Source organism: Pieris brassicae, chromosome 1 (assembly GCF_905147105.1).
Source record: "Pieris brassicae chromosome 1, ilPieBrab1.1, whole genome shotgun sequence".
Classification (NCBI taxonomy): domain Eukaryota; kingdom Metazoa; phylum Arthropoda; class Insecta; order Lepidoptera; family Pieridae; genus Pieris; species Pieris brassicae.
This window is the reverse complement of record NC_059665.1, coordinates 3,959,225-3,978,596: the sequence shown is the minus strand read 5'-3', so window position 1 is coordinate 3,978,596 and position 19,372 is coordinate 3,959,225. Positions and strand designations below refer to the sequence as shown.

Sequence of the window (19,372 nt, the reverse complement as noted above, 5' to 3'; positions counted from 1 at the left end):
AAAAAAGTAAATGCTATACGGTATGCGGTATATTTAGTGAGCACGAGACAGCGGTTAAAGTTTAATTCCCTTGCGCCATTACGCTGGGACACCACCTACCATCTCCGGTTCGTGTGTCAAAGTCAAATCGACAATTGTAATCCTTCCTTGTTTGACACCGATTTAGCGCGAACAGACCTATATTATATCTGCACTAAATAGCAAATAACAAATGCTTTAATTACAGACACGGACTGACTATGTATATTTTTGAGGTATGAGAATTTAAACTGCTATTTTTTTATAAAACAACGGGCCAACGGGCAGAAGGCTCACCTGATGTTAAGTGATACCGCCGCCCATAGACACTGTCAATGCCAGAGGGCTCGTAAGTGCGTTGCCGGCCTTTTAAGAATTGGTAGGTTTCAAACTTTTATGAACTTTTCGGGCTTTGTAACGTAACGAGACGTATTGATTAGTATCAGGACATCCTGTCATTATTATCTATTGTTGTCGTAGACAATAATGGTAAAACTAATGTTAAAATTTCGTTTACAGAAAAACATTACATTTTCTTCATATTTTTAGACTACAAAGCCTGATTTCTTCAATTTTGTTAATTAAATAAATATGCAACTTCTTACAAAAATGATTTTATATGTATTGACTTTCATTAATCCAGTTTTTGTTTATTTAATTAATAGCAGCAAATCATATAACATTTTAAAGAGCTAAAAGAATTTCAATTTATTTAATTATTATAAAAGTTGAATAACCCACCCAAAATTATTATTTTATATAATTTAAACTATAAGATTTAAAATGTCAAAGTGTTAATATATGTAAAACATATTTATAAAATAATGATATGTTCACTTTTTAAAATCACAACATCTTTGTGTTTGTCTTAATTTTGTTACATTTTTTTAAAGCGGAATATATTTTCATAAAGTGATTGGAATCATCATTCTAAGTGGTGGCGATTCCTAGAAATCTTTAGTATTATGATTGTAAGAATTGAATTTAAAGATATACTTATTTATTATTTAATTAGTCATAAATAATTATATATCATAGCATTTATTGATCATAATTTAGATAATCCATGGGAACTAGTAAATCGGATCGTCATATATGATAATTGTTTCATGTATCTGACCTTAGCTTTGACTTAACTAACAGAGCGCAGAATGAATGAGCAATGCGCAGAATTAGGTACCTATTTGATTGATTAATATTTTGCTGCGAGACAAATGATAATATCAAGTCAAACAAAAGTTACTAAAGCCTATGAAAACTTAAGTATGAAGACGCAAAAGATTCTTATTGTATATTTTAATTAATTATTGTGTTTATGTTCATCTATCAAGCCTATTTCCGGTGTTAGACAATTACACTTCGTTAGCGACTTTGTCCTAAAAATTCTTTGTATACAACATATTTTTATTTTTTTTAGGTTATCTTTTTTTGATTTATTTTTCTAGAAAATGTAGCAATGTGCAATATATTTAAAAAATCTAAAATATGTGACTATTTTAAATAATAATAATAACCCGTTGGAAGAAAATTTTAATGTAACGGTTTAATAATTGTACTATAAAAATATATTACTCAATAATCTATAGAAAGCCGTTTTAAAACTAATCAAATGTTTATTGATCCAACAAACATTTTGAACGAAAGCTAAATAGGGAGATAGTGGGGAAATTCATAGATTTTCAAATCGATAATCACGTTGTTCCGGGTACTTGCATTCATTAGCGGAAAATTATTTTCACATCAGACAATAGAGCATATTGTGATTGTTACTTATTAATGTTACGTCTTCGTTACATATCTTTTCATCTTAAACGTTTCCTATACTTTGAAAAAATACGTTATATTGCTTTAGTGTTCGTATTTAAACAGAGAAAACACGTTATTTATGGCATTTTGACAATTATTTAAAATACGTTAAGGTGAACTGTTATTCGTTTACTTTATTAGCAATATTTCATTCAATGAAGATTTGTTATCAAGTAAATCCATAAGCAAAAACTAAATATATTTAAATGTATGATTTCTCACGAGTTCAGTTATTTTTACGATAATTCATACATTCATTGTTTATCTGATAGCTATCTGAATAACCGACTGTAATTTGCGTTTACTCTTCGTGAATTTATCCTTGATTTAAAACAAAAAACTTTAAGAAATAATCTTTAGAATTAAAATCTAGAAGGCTTCGTATAATACGGTGTGACAAAGGGACCTTGGCGCGTAGTCGTACCCGGATAGGGTTCGATTCCCCGCCGGAGCACAAATTACAAATTAGTATACCTATAATATAATTGTGTTTTACCCCTCGTAGGTTGTGAGGACTCAGCCGACTGGTCAAACCTCTACAATGTACAGTATAATAATATTTCACGTAACTATTAGGTAGATGTCTTTTAACTGCTGTTAGCTGCGCCGAAGCCGCGCACAAATTATTTGAAGAGGTCGATTGGGTACGAGGGTGTGCAACTGTTTAATCAGTTGCCATCTAAAATTCGCAATATTAGCGTGTTTAACAGATTCAAGGGGGCATTAAAAATGCATGTCAGAGTGAATCTAGTGGTCTAAAATTGGAACGTGTATCTCGCTATAACATAATATTAAGTTTCTCATGTAAATAAAATAAAGTAAGAGAGAAATAAAGTTCTTTAAACATTAACTAAAGTTAGTACTTACTGCAGCATGTTGAGTTGCATCATTGACATCAGTCTCGAAATTCCACTGCGCTGCAACATTGTTCGTGCACTCCTTTGATGCTTGTTCATCAGCCTGTTTCAGGAAGTCTTTGATTTGATGGAGACTCACTTGGCTTATCCTATTATCTATGCTATTTGTGTTGAGATTCCTGTTAATGTCGAATGGATTTGTCCCAACGAAATTAGGGTCGTTACGCACGAAATTAGGTTCATTCCGACGGAAGTTGGGATCACTGTTGATATCTATCCGGTCATCCCTATTTCTCTCGTCAAATGGCCGAAGAGTTGAGCTAGGACCGCTACCATAGTTGACGCTAGGATATCCATTATTACTTATCACTGGAGTGATCCCGCTTAAAGTGGTGGACGGATATCCCGTTGCGCTTTGAGGCCGAGCAGTGCTGAATTGAAAGTTCCTATTTCTGTCAAAGTTACTCCCTATGTTAGACTGCGTGGTGGATATTCCGAAACCGTAAGGATTCCTCTGGGTACTGGATAAAGGCGGTAAGTCCAATTGTGGATCAGCAAAAGCAACGAATGGAAAAATTGCAAATCTTAGCCAAAGGCTTAGAATCTTTCTTGTTTGAACACAAGCCATTTCAAGCTAGTTGCGACCTTATCAGACTAAATATTCCCTGTTATCACGTTGGTTAGTGATGCGTGGTTGCTGGTTGCGTTCGCGTCGACAACTGTTGGTTGACGCCGGGTACTCAGGCCGTGTGAATTAGCTTTGTTCTGTACGTCTGACCAAGTACGAAGTTAGACCTTGTATAGGTAGGTAATAATTCGCAGTTCTTGGAAGTTGGTTGTTAATTCGAAATTGTAATTGTCAATACAAATATAGATAAAAATATTTATACATAAATCATATAAAAGAACGAGCGAATCTTATGTTTATATGAAGTAATACCACAGTAGAGCACACGTATTGTTGTGTCTTTGTCCTTTAGGGAATTACGTATCTGGCTGACTATAAAAATCCATAGTGGCACAAGTGCTCGACCAAGGGTTGAAAGTCGAACGTTGGAACAATAAGCTACTCTTTACATATGCAGAAGTAGTGTGACGTTATGCACTTCACAGGTTACACACTTAAAAGTGTAAGTCTACTTATTGTCATAATAAAACAATATATTTTTAAAGTATATACTAAAACTGACAATTAGCTAATGAACATTACATAAGTGACCCACCTTCCACTAATAGAGCTTTCCAAAGAGCACACTTTAAAAATAAATGAAAGTGTAATGAGTTTACGAGAATTTTGTAAGATGTATATCCCTACATTGTTTTACAATTAGTAACATACTTTTGGAATTTGCGTTAATACCTTTATGTAAGTTACATAACTCATCTTTATTATTATTTTTTGGAGCATTTTTTTTTGTCCAAAAGATATGACTACTTTTGTACGTATTAAATAACTTATTATTTTACTTGGTATAAGGCATAAGTTGTAAGATATAAGTATAGCTTTTAGCGCAAGGTAGATAAGAAAATGAAAGTTCTCTTATCTCAAGAGATTATACTGGAGTGTCTTTACACTGCTAACAAAACTTCGTTGACCTTATTACAACGTATACTAAAGAAATCCTGATAGTTGCCATGGTTACCATTATTCACATGCAAGAAGCGCGAGTTTATTTTCTTAGTTGAACTTATATAGGTCGTTTTTATAATTATACAATTTAGTGATGGGGGAATATATACAAGCAAGCCTTTTCGATATGAAGCCTTCACGGTTTAACATATCTATCTGTGTACTACTAAATTAGTATAATAACAGTGTTAGCCTAGTAGCTTCAGCGTGCGCCGGCTGTTCATCAAAGGATTGTCTAAGTGCGCATTCAACACTCGCTAGGTCTGTGATGTAATACATCATGATGAAACCCGAATGCCTTAGACCCACAAAAATCGTTAGGCATTCTGTGCCTGTCATCACCTACTTGCTTAGACATCAAATATTGTAACCCCATTGATTTTTGTATGATATTAGTAATTTGACAACATATAAATTTATTAATAATCCCACAGCATATATAATTCTATCTTATTCTTTTCAAAATATTTTAAAATTCTTTGTAATGTTTGTAGTCTGTTATGAAAGTAAGTTCATGTTATTGGTTAAATCTTTTACATTATTTTCAAAGTCAAACAGAACGTAAAAAATCCCCATAAGGTGCGTAACATCTTGACATCGGTAGGCAATTTTCCTTTTGTCCTAGTTACCGTGAGAACAGCCATGTTGTATGATAATTCTACATAGAAGTATATCATTAAAGGCGTAGTTATACGACGCATACAAAATACTATAATAACCTTTTTTACTATTCGAGTTGTGCTCACTATTGTTTGTTAGAAATTGGATTCAGAACGTAAATAATATATGTTTATTTTTAACTTTCTTTGAACTTTTATTTGTGATTATTTACTATACTAATGCAAGTATTAGATAAAATTACACAAACAACGGAGGCTGTTGATAAACAATTTAACAATAAAAATGAATTTTGATTTTCAAACCTCGATAAAACTCGATTCTTAATTTAAATAAATAGAAAAAAGGCACACAATTCAAGTCAACCAGTCATAGGAATATACAGTGCAAACATAAAAATATCTCAGCACAGCACGCACAAAACCCAATAATAAATTGAGCGTAATTCATAAAATCAATTGCATATAGAAACTACAAGAAAGTCTAATGAAGCGGTAGAATAAAGCATGAGAGTGAAAGTGTATTTATACGAGGCAATCGGACATGTAATTTTTTTTGCATTGCCCTCAACATTATAAGACAAAGTATATATTAAATTATTATTATTTCATAAATGTATCCAGTCCTGTCCTAACTATGAATATTGATTTCGAATTGGTATAATTAACTAAAAATGCTTTATGATATACAACATTCATTGTTTGTTTTTAAGTTTTTAAGGAGAAAGTTCTTATGAAAGAAAAAAAATAAGAAAATAGCGCGAAAAAGTAAAGAAAATTTAAGAATAATTAACCACAATATTAAGTAATCATGACTTTTGGTACGATAGCAAAGTTCTTCTTTCAATGCATAGCGCTTTTAAAATTCAAACTTTTTTCATGGGGTTTGACATAACATTGACAGAATGCGTGCTGCAAAAATCGTCAAAGAGGATGGAAGAAAAATGAATATCGTATAAAACAAATGCTTCGATCGGAATTATTATATTTATTAATAAAATACGTTTAAAATAATTTCAGTCAGTAATTGTTTGTGGCATTAATCTTGAAAATCCATGTTATTTACGTGGCCAGTTATATGTTTTCTGTTTCCATGTCGGTATAGATTACTAACAACAACAACATACATATAACATATTTGACATTGAATTAAAAAAATAGTTTTATGTAAGTATAAATCAAATTAATTAAAAATGTTCAAGAAATGTCGAATTAAAAATCAAAATTGGTGTTCATTCAAATTTAATTATGTCTTTAAAGAACCCGAAGGAGGTTGACGATTCTACATGTATTTCTTTTGTATGTGTATATACTTAAAAGTTTTAAATAATTAATTAATTAAACACTTAACCTGTAAATCATGATGGAATCATGATTGATCATAATTTTGAGAAAATCTTTAAAAACGTAGAATAAAAAAGATCACAAAACATCATCATTCGTCACTGTGTTCATTATTTCTTACCTTGAGATAACCATTGCAGCTACAAGTCGTGGCTACTCGTGCGCATAATGAATAGAGGTGATTTTATTGACACGCAGCGCAGTATTAACTACATTTTTTTATTTGTGTTATTATTGTAGAGTTTTTATTACCAGACTAAATATATAGAAAAGTAACGTTACATCCATATTATAATTCATACCTCCACCACAAACTCGTCTTGAGCGCTGTAAATCTTCATACTCGTGACGTGGTTTGAAGTTTGGAACTAGATTTAAGTTGTGTTACGGTTGATTGAAGTATTGAATACGGGCCTTTAATTTCCATTATGTTTAACGTATTTTAAAAGGTGTATCATAAGTATTTTTTTGTTTTAAATTTAATATGTAATATGTTGCGGGACAGTTTATCGTTACTAAAAGACTGTTAGGTGACTTATACGGTTATAAATTTTACATCTACAAAATGCACTGATTAATAACAATATTTTTATTGCCCTTGTATGAGATGTGCATTAAATATTAATAAGTTTATTTATATGTAAATATAAAATATAAAAAGTATGAAGATTCAGTATGGGTATTTTTTTGGAGTCAAACACACCTCGATCATCCAGATCGAATGCGATATACACATATATATTTCAGTTATTTGTAATCGAATTAAAATCGAATTTTTAAATCGAAAAATTTTCTATAAGACACAGACCTAAAAAAGGAGATTAGATAATTATCTTTTTATTATATCTACTTCCTTATAAGCATTGCGGTTTTGGCTATCGACAAAAAGTATGGCGCTATACTTCTCGTTTACTACGCTAATGATAGTTCTTTGTTAGAGATGAAACTAAAAATATATTTTATTGAAATTGCCATATGCGTGTATGCGTTCGTATCATTATTCATTGATAGTTACTTTTATTTAATTGTCGTATAAATTATGAGTGGAAAGACAAAAAAATCACTAATTGTCTTGGTGCCTGATAAACTACAAAACAGTACGAATTGATGTAAATTCCTTACATTCTAAAGAGTCCAATTAATACAAAACCAAACAGAGAATACAAAAAATATATATATATATATATATATATATATATATATATATATATATATATATACATGTAATATCTATCTGAAATTATGAAGCAAAGCAATTCCTCCTAGATTGACCAAAAAATACCTCTTGACTTGCAATTTTGGGCTCTTATGCTAGATGTAGATTAAATTGTTGTAGTCTATATTTTAGTTCAACAGAATAAGTAAAGTTTTCCAGTTTTATATTTGCTAGGTCACGGCTGCATCCGTAACGCTTTATTGTGCGACTTCCCGCCATTGAAATCGGAATTTAGAATTGATTTAAAACGTTGTTATGTCACCGTTACGATTCAATAACGAACATTATATAATGAACGAATATAATACAACTTTTAAAAAAAAAACTTTTTGTAATTTTAGGACATAAAAAAGGGATGTTTGTGCAGTAAGTAACTAGAGGAATAAGTGAAATAGAGATAGACAATTGTGATACTACTAGGCTACTTTCCTAAAATTTTTGGACTTAGGAATGGAGATAATGAAAACGTAGAATAAATCTCATAAATTTATTGTATTTCGCTTTGCCAACGTCGCGTCAATATGTCCTTTTTAAATAGTTTACTTTAGCAAGCCTTCATTCCTTATTTCTGATTCCTGTATTATCTTTGTTCTGAACCACAATATTCTGAAAATTAAAAAAATCTTAATTTTAGTAAAATATGTATGTACATTATGCGATACTTATTTGCTGGATAACTTGATTTTAATAAGAAATAAAAGTCTACACGCATATTTCTATTCAATTTCGGAGCATTTGGAGTTCCGTTAATATGTGTTAAGAATTTCTAATCAATCAATCAATCAAGTCAAAATAGTTTATTCATATAGGTAACACAATAAACACTTACAAACATCAAACGAGAAATATATATTAATTGCTTCTAATTTTACAAGTACTGCCACGTCTCAAATCAAGGGCGTAGAACGGAGATTTGGCATTACACATCATAACCTCACAATAAAATATCGATAAAATAAATAATGAAGATTCGGCAATTATTCTGAAGTATGTTTGTTATTCAGTAAAATCAACACGAAAGTTTAATTAACAAGGCGGTTTATGAATTTAAATTTGTGTCTGTGTTAACTTTTTGCAAGCAGCACACCGAGTGGCGCAAAATATGTTACCATGGTAACGGTGTTATTTCCATGAATGGTAACCATAGTTACGAGTGCCGTACGGACTTGAGTTCACTCCAGCCGTATTATTATTATAAGGAAATACTTACGAACAGTACTAGGTTCCCAACCAATGTGTTCCCCGGTCCTTTCGTTCTCCGCCTTCAGCCAGTCATAAAGAGGCTGGAAGTATTCCATGACTCCGCTTGCGTCCATGTTTCGCTGACCCGTTAGAGCCTCCATTGCATCAGGCCATGGTCGAGAGGACCCGAGTTTCAGCATGTTTCTATCAACAAATGGGCTTTAGAGTACTAAAAGGAATACACAGAGAAAATTTGTGGCGATTTAAGCACTTGTTTAGACATTCCTTTTGTATATTAAGTGTAAACATGCGAAGAGTTTTAGAAAATTACAGTTAATTAATAAAATGTTTATTTCTTATTTTTCTTCTAATTTCACATTTAACATGATCGTATGTTCCGAAGGAAGACATGCTACTAAAGTTTTCAATAGTCTGTAATAATATTAATCAAAACATTTGAAACTTATGAGTAAAATTATTTTAATTGTGTATTTGTTGGAAGTATTACTACTAATTCTAAACGCTTAGAGAATTTGATATACTTCAAAGCGTTACCAGCCGCAGGACTCTTGTATATATCACAGTTGAAGAGCAGCTTGCTGGAATCACCTGGAGAGTATTGTCCAGCCAACTGACATAGAGAGCGATGGAATTGAAACTGTATTATGTACGAGATGTAGTAGCTGCAAATTAATGAAATAATAGAAATGATAATTTCACCATTTATGTGTAAGATCATTAGTTGTGCCGAGATTTTTTAAGCATATAAATTAGGAACGAAATCAATTTTGTTTCACTAGGCAATGAACCCGATTCCTCGATCATTATCAGCGGTATTGCAGGCAGTTAGCTAACCTATTAAAATTATATAATTAAAGTATTATGTCTAGAAGTTTAATGCTTGGGTAACGTAAAATCTATTAATATTATAATACATTATTACAGAATCTACCTTATAAGACATCTCATTCACATTCAAACAACGCTGACACAACTCCGCAACCCTTGAAATTTCCATTTTATTTATCGTTAGCTACCCCCGCGAGCTTCGTTTCGCCTTTATATGCTTTTTCACTTAGCCTACCGTTTTAGTAGCTTCATACCAATAAATGGAACATTTTTCTATGATACACCAAAGAGACTGCTTGCTTTTCCGGAATAAAAACTGGTTTTTACGTTTCTCCGAGTTTTGCAGTTATTAACATATTTTACTCAGACTCTCATCCCTAAGGTCGTAGGTTCGAGCCCCAGCTGTGCACCAATGTACTTTCTTTCTATGTGCGCATTTAACATTCGCTCGAACGGAGAAGCAAAACATGTCGCGGAAACCAGCTTGCCTTAGACCCAAAAAGTCGACGGCGTGCTTCAGGCACAGATGGATGTCTACCTACTTGCTTATTATATTAACAAATTATCGTGAAACAGATACAGAAATCTGAGGTCCAGGAATCCAGACCTAAAAAGGTTGTAGCGGCATTGATTTATTTTTATTTCAGCAGATTTTCCTATTCATTTTTATTATTATAGATAATTAGGCATCTATCTTTATAAATGGGACTATTTTTTGCATTTAATTTCCATGATTATTTAATGTTTAACAAGTTACCGCATATATTCAACATCAGCGGATACGTGGTACTTCGCGGCAGGATCGAAGTCACTTTCACTCCTCGGTGCTGGAGGTTCTATACCCTGGATGGACTCCCTCAGTTGCCAGAAGTGACAATTATATTCCTGTGGTGAAGTTGTGCCGCGGAATACTCCGTACCGGTACAGGTCCAAGAGATAGGCGAACGGTAAGAACACAATTTTATCTAAACCCTGGAATTTTATGTTTTATAATAAGAAAATAAGTCTGTTGTAAGTGTAACAAAGTATTACAAAAATGAAATCCAGGAGGTCGGTAACACTTTAATACCTTGACAAAATGATGATAAGAGGTTGAGAGTTTTGTCCGATTTAGTAGAAATCTAATCAAATTGCAAGATTCGTTTTGTTTGATAAATTACTTTGATACATATATTTATTTTGTATATTACCTAAAAATAGTTTCTGAATACTTTGTTTAACGAAAATTAAAATCGAAAACAAGGTTTAATCTATATCTATATCTACACCTTCTACGCCTACGAAGATGATCTTGAACATATCTATATTATAATATAGGAATAAATATTTGAAAGCTTTTGAGCTGTTGAAGACATTAACTAGGATAAACCATTAAGATAACATCACATCATTATATAAAAAAATTGTGATGTATTAACAATTGTGTAGTCTTAAAATTTATTATAATTAATCATATTTAATTCTTATTTTGCATGGTAACACGCTGATAAGTTTTGTAGGACGGTTAATATTATTGCGTTAAGGAGCATAGAAGTTTTCAGATTTGGTGATGATGAAAATCTATAAATACGTTTGATGACTTCTTCTTTTACAACTTTAAAATATTTTAACCTGTACTAATGGAATTTAATATAATTGTTATAAGTACCATTTTATATAATTGATTGATGTTAGACTCGTTGTCATCTGGTCCATCTTCGAGCAAACCAACTAATTTTAGATGTTTTGGAGTTGATACTGATAAAGAAATGACGTCACCAACTGCCTCGTGAAAACCTTAAAACGATGATAATTATTTATTATATTGTGTAAATGTTAGCCCACGGACACACAACAGGTCGTTTCAAACCGGGTTGAGCACCAAACAATTTTATTTATATACGAAATTAATCAAGTCAAGCACAGATTGGTGAAACTTGTACAAAAAGAGATACTAATAAAACTTACTTCAAAACAATGTATGATACACGTGTTAAAAGTATAGTCATTCTGATAAATAATAACAAACCTGGGTTAGCTCCCGCTCGATAAATGATTGGCTGGTCTTTATATTGTAGGTAATACTGTATGTGTCCCATTTCGTGATGAGTCGTCTTAAAGAAAGCGTTAGTGATTGTTGTGCATTGCTTGATCCTAAAATTATCATTAAAAGACAAACATTTATGAACAACCCTAAAACCGTAACACAAACTTTGTAATGTAATAAATTATTGCAACACGTAAACTAGTGATAAATAAATCTGTAATTTAGTTATTTTTTATTTATTTCCTAATTAATGTTACAAACGACACAAAATGTCGTAATTTAAGTTAACTGTAATGTTAGATTAACATATTATAACATATAATAACAAAGTATTTAACCATTTTGGAAGGTGAAAGTTGTGAAAAGAGCTTTAGTAGAGCTTTCGATTAGATCTATAAATATACTCATTAAATCTTAAACTACTTAGATAATCGCTTTATCTTAATGTAAGAGCAGTGTTGGCCTAGCCAGCGAGCGACTCTCATCCCGGAGGTCGTTGGTTCGATCCCCTGCTGTGATAAACTTTATCTAAGAACGCATTTAACACTTGCTTATACGGATAATAAAGAACACAGAGTAAATCAAAATGCCTTTGTCAAAAAGTCATGGTGTGTGTCAGACACGGAAGGTTGATCACCTACTTGCCTATTAGATTGCGGAACTGATACATAAATCTGATGCTCAGATCTAAAAGGTTGTAGGTATTCATAATGTTGGACTTGCCTGAAATCTTCTCCATCGAAGAAGTCCCACGCTGAGGCGTGGCATACAAGGTCTCGCCCATCTTCTGGTTTCTCAATGATAGACCTCTCCCAAAACAACTCGGGCATTCCGCTTAAATTGAGTGATTTGAAAAAATCTTCAGACATTTCGAAGAACTTTAAGGGTGTGTAGTTCTGAAAAGGTCATTTTAATTTATTATTCCATTTCCACTTATTAGATATACTACTTTAAATTTTCATATTAATTACATGTGTTTAAAACTGTATTTTAGTTTGACTTAGTTCGATTGAACCCGTACAATTACTTAGTAAAAACAAGCATAATTGACAAATTATCACACGCGTTCATATAAAGTTTATTTTCTTAGAAAGATCGATAATTTGAATAACTAAGTTACCTATTTTTGTTAAATATTAAAATATTTTAAATAAAACTCTTTAAATAACCCTACGGGCTTTACCTCTTGAGACCCCTATTTAGTGTAAACCTTATTTCAAAATATTACGGGTTATCTAATATTATTAAAAAACTATTATCTATTTGTTAGGTACTTCAGAAATACCTGCTTAACCAACGCGTCAGTTACATCTACATCGGGCTTGTTTGGAAATGGTTTTGTGAATTTTTCGACTCCGCCCCATGTCTGAGCCCAGATGTTTCCTAGAAATATAAAACACTCTTATAATTTTATCGCGTATGTGAGGTAGATATCTCTATGGTATGCTTTGTAATGTAGGTAAAACGAAATTTGACACTGTGGCCCGCTTCTTTTGACTGTGACTGGAATAACGGGCTTTCCATGGATGTAATCATATATTCAATGGATAAAATCAATCTAGGCGATTTTTTAGTTTAGTTACTTTTATGAGGAAAACGCCAGCGGCTTCAGCGTGCGACTATCATTCCTGACGTCGCAGGTTCGATACCCGACTGTTCACTAATGGACTCAATGTTTATGCGCGTTTTACATTCACTCGAACAGTGAAGGAAAATATCGTGAGGGAACCGGCTTGCCTTAAACCCAATCGACGGCCGCGGTGTGTGTCAGGCAAAGTGGGCTGATCACTTATTTGTATATTAGATTGACAAATGATCATGGAACAGATACAGAAATCTGAGGCCCAGACCTAAAAGGGTTGTAGCGACAATTTTTATTTTTTTGTTTAGTTTTATTTTATTTATAAACTTTATGTTTACCGTAAATGTCTTGTATTTTAGAATAGATATATTGTTGCTTATACTATAGAAAATGAAAATATATCATGTGGTGTACCCTTATAAATATTTTTTTTATCATTTATATGTGCTTGGACTAGATATATCGTTAACCAAACACAATCAAACCGAAAGCGATTTCAATTCGTCTTTTGTTTTTCAGACCTCGACTGGAGCAAAAGTAATATTGTTTTATGTTTACCTAGAAGATGAGCTGGAATAGGACCCTTAGCAGACACAACATCATTCCCATATTTGAGTCGCAAATGTCTTCTAACGTATGCGTGAATCTGCTGATACAGCGGTTTGACCTGCGTCCATAAATTTGCCAACTGTTCCTCGATGTCATCAGTTTCGTACTCGCTGAGCCACCATTGAGCGACGTTGTCAAAACCTATAATGTGAGTGAAATAGCGAGTTTTAATCTTTGAATGAGCTGTATTATATTGTCGAAGCTGGATCGTTTTGATAAGTGCCTTCACGAAATCTCATAATTAGATTAAGAATTCTACTGCCCCTGTTCACTTACACATTGGAGCTGAGAAATTTTTATAAGGTCAAAAAATAAACCTAGAATGTTTGGTAATAAACAAAATGTATAAAGATAATAAATCTAGCTACATTTGCACTATTAATGTATCAAAATTGTTATTGTAAAAGTATATGATACATACCATTTAATTTAGCTGCTTCATTGTACATGTTGACATATTCCGTAAAGTTTGATTTAGATGCAGCTCCAGCTGCTTTATGCCATTCCAACCAAGCATGCTTTAGTTCTTCTGCGTTTTCGCTGCTACTAAATATATCAGTTACACCTGAAATTAAAAATAGTTAATTTAACATATTGTTGTCAGCTGGTTAGTACATCCAGAACTTACGCCCGGTTTCAAGTGTATAAATATTTGTGACACAATGATCGTGTCGACAAAATTTTAAATTTCTCGCACCATATATACAAAATAATCAATTGAACGCACCAGGTATACAAAATAATCAATTGAATTTGTTTTTATAAAACCTACTTACAACAATATATATACCTTCTAAAAATAAAGTATTATTTTTATTTAGGCTTACTAAATGAATAATCAAAATATATAATGTTCAAAAACTATAATTACAATTTTAAATTGTGTATTGATTAAAACGAGAAATTGAAAGAACGAATCACGAGTTTTAACCAAGACAATAAACAAGTTTCTAGGATGGATAAATACAGAATAGTTTTTACTTGAACGTTGGCAAAATTTTGCTTTTTTATTTTTATAAACAACAATATACCTGGCTCGATAGTCAAATCACATTTGGACTGGTCTTTAAAATCACAGATGGTTGCTTTTGCGTAGGTCGACTTCATACTACTAATGGCTTGAATTAGTCTCTGGTTTAGATCTTCTGGCAATGCAGAAGTTCCCAAAACAGAATACTTTTTAAACATACGCTTCAAATCGTCGTCATAGAACTCGTGCCACGCGTATGTCATAGTTTCCTTCCAATATTCTTTTTCTTCTTCGGCAATTTCTAACGAAACTTGTAACTAGAAGTAAGGAAAAAAATAATAAAATGTATAGTGTGACTAGTCGAGTGCTCAGAGTCGAGATTTAATGCATAGAATTGGAGGATATAAAGACAATTCGTGCTTCAGAATAAAAACGTTGTTATCTATTGAATTGATAATTTTCTTTCTTAATAAATATTTTTTATATTCTGCTAAATCAGACCAATTATTGTTTTGGTGTAAATTGAACTAAGGTACTCCTACTGCTTAAATAATATTACCTACAGTTTCCACTTACCAATTTATCCTCATTATATTGCGTGATATTGGAATCATAAGCCCACGAGGCTAATGATAGGCGATTCTTTGCCTTTCCCATGATTTCATCGAGGGATCTCATATATTCCCGCCCTGATGCTTCCTCAGCGGCTCTTTCTTGAGCACGGCCTTGTGCTGCGACGACGAACACCGAGGCGATCGCCCCCACGAGGGCTAGCTCCACGATGATTTTGAACATCATCTGTTTATAAAGTAGTAAATATAAAAGTCTAAATAATTCTTCATTAAATGGAAGCACGGTAATTGTAGTGCACCTTTTACATTAAGGTCTTTCGAGATTGTTACACAACGTTGTTTTGTACACACGTCGTGGTTGATAGGCTATATATAAAAATATGACCCCTAATAGCCCTAATTTTTATATTTCGTTTATATTTATAAAAGAAAGAAAAAACCACTTAAACACACACAAACATTGACATCCAAATAGCTCCAGCCCTTTAGGAGAAGTTTGATTACAAACACACGCACAGAAGGTTGGAAAAATGGACATTTATTATTCCAGTCACTTACCTGTGTGATGATGGTTTTAAAAATTGTGAATTTGACATAAATTATTTGAATTTACCAAACGTTCAAACTGATTTGATTGAATTTATTGTTTTGTTTACTTTATAAGTGTTTCTTCAACCGTAAAAAACTCTAATCTATGTCAAGGTAGCTTTAAGATTACTGATCTAACTCTATCTGCATATACTTTTTGTAATGATATTAAATTGAAACCTAGAAATCCATTTCATTTTATAGGTTTTCAGAAAGCATTATAAACGAAAGTACCGTAGCATTGGTAACGAAAAGTCGTGATATCGCTGTTTCAGGTATAATTTGTACTCAAATTCTAGTTGAGACCTAGCGTACCTAAGTAATAATTTTAATCCGAATCTTCAGATTAAGCTGAAGTTTATTAGTTGGCCTAGTGGTTTGACCATGCGACTCCCATTCCTGAGGTCGATTTTCGATAGATCGTACATTCGAACCCCGGCTGTATAATAATGTACTGTTTTGTGCGCTTTTAAAACATTCTCGTACAAAGAAACGCGGCATGCCAAAAACCACCATGTTCATTTGATACGCAGATATAAAAACTAGACAAACACTTTAATGCCACTGGTATTTTTTACCTTCAAATCGTCACCGTATCTCTAATGGTAGATAAGTATATATCTAAAGAAAAAAAAAGAAAAAAATCAGTGCCACTACAACCTATTTCGGTCTTTTATGATCATTTGTCACTCTTAGCCTTCTGTGCCTGAAGCACGCCGTCAACTTTTTGGGTTTTAGGCAAGCTGTTTTCCTTCACCGTTCTTACAAATGTTAAGTGCGCACATATAAAGAAAGTCGGGAAGATGCAGAGTCGTACGCTGAAGCCACTAGGCAAACACTGCTGCATATCTAAAGAAACTTAGCACGAAATTGATGCCAGATTACTTAACAAGCTAATGCATGTTAGTTTTAGTCTTACGCAGTGGTATGTGAAAAAATACAAGATCAAACTGTCTTCCCATTCATAGATACTGTGAGTAAGAGATTGGATTGGAGATGTTAAATATCTTTAATATAAAATTATGTGAGACTTAAGCTAGATATTAATAGTCTTATTATGGCTAGATCATAATGATTCATGAAAGCTCAGTGAAGAGACAACGTATTTAAAAAAAACCTAATAAAGCACAGGAAACACCTGTTTGGCTGAATTGGAGCTGGTAATCTTTTTGAGTAAAAAATTAAAGTAGGGAAACACAAAATAATTACAAATATTTTAAATATTTGTTAGACGTGTAAGTACTCCCTTTATCGAATTAACAGATTTAACAAGAGTTAAAGTATATCTTTACTGACAGAAATCATCTTTTATCAAGAATATATTTATCGGTATATAGATTATAGTTTGCATTCTGACATTTTGTCTTTACTAAAATTCCACTTTCAAATATTTTACATTATTTTATTTTATTTATTTATTTTTATTTATGGTTTTGATAACTTACAAGTAGAACCTTTCTTGCAGTTTGCGAACAATATCCACAGGGCATTTTGGCAATACAACCACAACCATTTCAAGACATAAACTGATAACTGTAGGCATTTGTATATATGCAAATGAATTAGTGTGTTGTCCTGTTTGACATGCTCGTTTGAGTTTTGAAACCTTTTGTTAGTATTTCGGAGCCGAAACTAATTAGAATGACGATATTGCGAACGGACACATCTTTAAATCAATTTCCAAGGCAAATAAGATTTTTTTTAAGAGGAAAACTGTTGGTAGAGAGAGAGGGATTTAATTATATCTATAGAAATCAGGAAACGAATTGCATTTAAGGTAAGAGCTATATAGTTTAAATATCATTTGCTATTAATATTTTTAATACGATTTAAACTTTGATTTGGATGACGGCGATTTGCACGCGATTATGCGAAACTCAAATTGTAGGACCATATACATATATATTTGAAGAATATAAACATACTTACATATATAAATATTGTAATGATTCCTTAAATAAACGATTCATATAAACTTCATATTCAATACTAATATGTATTATAAAGAGGAAAGGTTTGTATTCTTCTATGTTTGTAACAAGTTCACTTAAAAAGCATTGGACTGATTTTATATTTTTTCGCTGAGTTATGATTTACATATATATTTATTTCCAATATATATTTACAAAATGCTGGACATTTTATTTGAGAACGAGTTGGAATCGATTAATTTTTATTCGCCCCTGTAACTACAAACACAACTGTGTTGTATTGCATGAAATCGTTAAGCGGTAACAGTTTTTTGGTAAATATTATTACCAAAAGATGCATTTTCAAAACAAACAAACGAAGTACGAATCTATGAAACATTACGTATTTCTTTATTATTATTTACTTACTGTTAACAGTTGTAAGTGTACAGATTAAAACATAACATTTTTATAATTGTTTTATTTATAAAAATCTTTGAAAATAGCGTGTAATAAAAACATGTAATAATTAATAAAATTATACACATTGGTACACTATAGGTTAATAAATCTTCAGTTAATTCAGATCCAGTAAAAAGGTCAGTCATCAAGTTCTTTACCATCACAAAACGAATTTTAAATTTATTTAACGTGTATAGAAACATTTAAAAAATTTATAGAACAAAATATTCATGTGCCAGTTTAGTTGACGTCTTTAATCTATTGAATTCTATTTGTACACTTACCGATGTTGATACGCCCGAATCTCAAGTTTATCTGACCAAGAATCAATAAACAAATCCTTGTTATCGAAAGATAATGTCTTGTTAACTTTATCCTGTGTTAATGCACGGAATAGTGTTGTGCTTATAGTATTATTAAGAATAAACATAATTCGTCATAGTTTTAGTAAATATAACAATAACTTTTAGGTCTGAGCCTCAGGTTTCTGTTTTGTTCTGTTATGGGTTTTTAACATTAAATAAAACAAATTAGCACATATTAGGATATTTATAAAAGGAACCTCAAACAATTAAACTAGAAAAATACAAAACTAAAATATATTAAACTAAATCTTATCATTAACTTAAATGTGGGCGCCAAAAGGAATTTGGTTTATCCTACCAAACAATATGTGGTAACGTTTACCACATAAACAAATTTGTTAATTTATCATTCAATAATGAACATCTAATTTGAGGGCGTTTCCCAAAGCTAAAAAGGAAGAAAACATTTCAGATATGTTCGAAAAAACATACCCCTCAACACACATATTTCCAAAATAATTCAAAATTATACATCACACAAGATACAATTTATGTCTTTAAAGTGTCGAAAACACGGCAATCACCGCCCGTGCCTCTCGTTTTCTCCCTACCCTCATCCTATTATAGTTCTTAATAGTCAAGTAGGCGAGCAGCCTTATTGACACACGGCGTTGCCTTCTATGTGTCTAAGGCATGTCAGATTCTTCATCATGGTTTTCCTTTATCACACGAGCGTGTGTTAAAATATGCGCACATAGAAAGAACATTGTTGCACAGCCTGCGACATTAGGGATGACAGTCGCACGTTGAAACCACTTGGCCTTGTTGC

At 32.1% G+C, this 19,372-nt stretch overlaps 2 protein-coding genes across 4 annotated transcripts in view; both read right to left on the bottom strand.

Moving 5' to 3' along the window:
* Positions 1-3,387, bottom strand: part of LOC123715982 (angiotensin-converting enzyme) — a 78,813-nt gene extending 75,426 nt beyond the window's left edge. Inside the window, exon 1 of the mRNA XM_045671395.1 lies at positions 2,692-3,387. Coding sequence (XP_045527351.1) covers positions 2,692-3,309 — 618 coding nt within the window. The 5' untranslated portion in view covers positions 3,310-3,387. The remainder of the gene's footprint in view (positions 1-2,691) is intronic.
* Positions 3,388-8,004: 4,617 nt separating this feature from the next.
* On the bottom strand, positions 8,005-18,554 carry LOC123715825 (angiotensin-converting enzyme-like). Of its 3 annotated transcripts, none has more exons than XM_045671265.1 (13): positions 18,523-18,554; positions 15,283-15,504; positions 14,768-15,023; positions 14,158-14,301; positions 13,686-13,877; positions 12,831-12,928; positions 12,269-12,441; positions 11,528-11,652; positions 11,168-11,295; positions 10,277-10,491; positions 9,213-9,353; positions 8,699-8,874; positions 8,005-8,094 (listed from the first exon to the last, which is right to left on the bottom strand). In XM_045671265.1, the coding sequence occupies exons 2-13, from the start codon at positions 15,502-15,504 to the stop codon at positions 8,069-8,071; spliced, it is 1,896 nt and encodes a 631-aa protein (XP_045527221.1). In that variant the 5' UTR covers positions 18,523-18,554; the 3' UTR covers positions 8,005-8,068. The 3 variants fall into 3 exon arrangements, with proteins under 3 accessions (XP_045527221.1, XP_045527148.1, XP_045527305.1); XM_045671192.1 differs by lacking the exon at positions 18,523-18,554 and adding an exon at positions 17,312-17,356; XM_045671349.1 differs by lacking the exon at positions 18,523-18,554 and adding an exon at positions 15,837-15,858.
* Positions 18,555-19,372: the final 818 nt, after the last annotated feature.

Coding starts and splice junctions, on each gene's coding strand:
- LOC123715825 (XM_045671192.1), bottom strand. CDS start 17,356: ATGCCCTGTGGATATTGTTCGCAAACTGCAAGAAAGGTTCTACTT. Junction 12,442..12,830: donor CTGACGCGTTGGTTAAGCAG/GTATTTCTGAAG, acceptor TGACCTTTTCAG/AACTACACACCCTTAAAGTT. Junction 8,095..8,698: donor TTGGGAACCTAGTACTGTTC/GTAAGTATTTCC, acceptor TTTAATTTTCAG/AATATTGTGGTTCAGAACAA.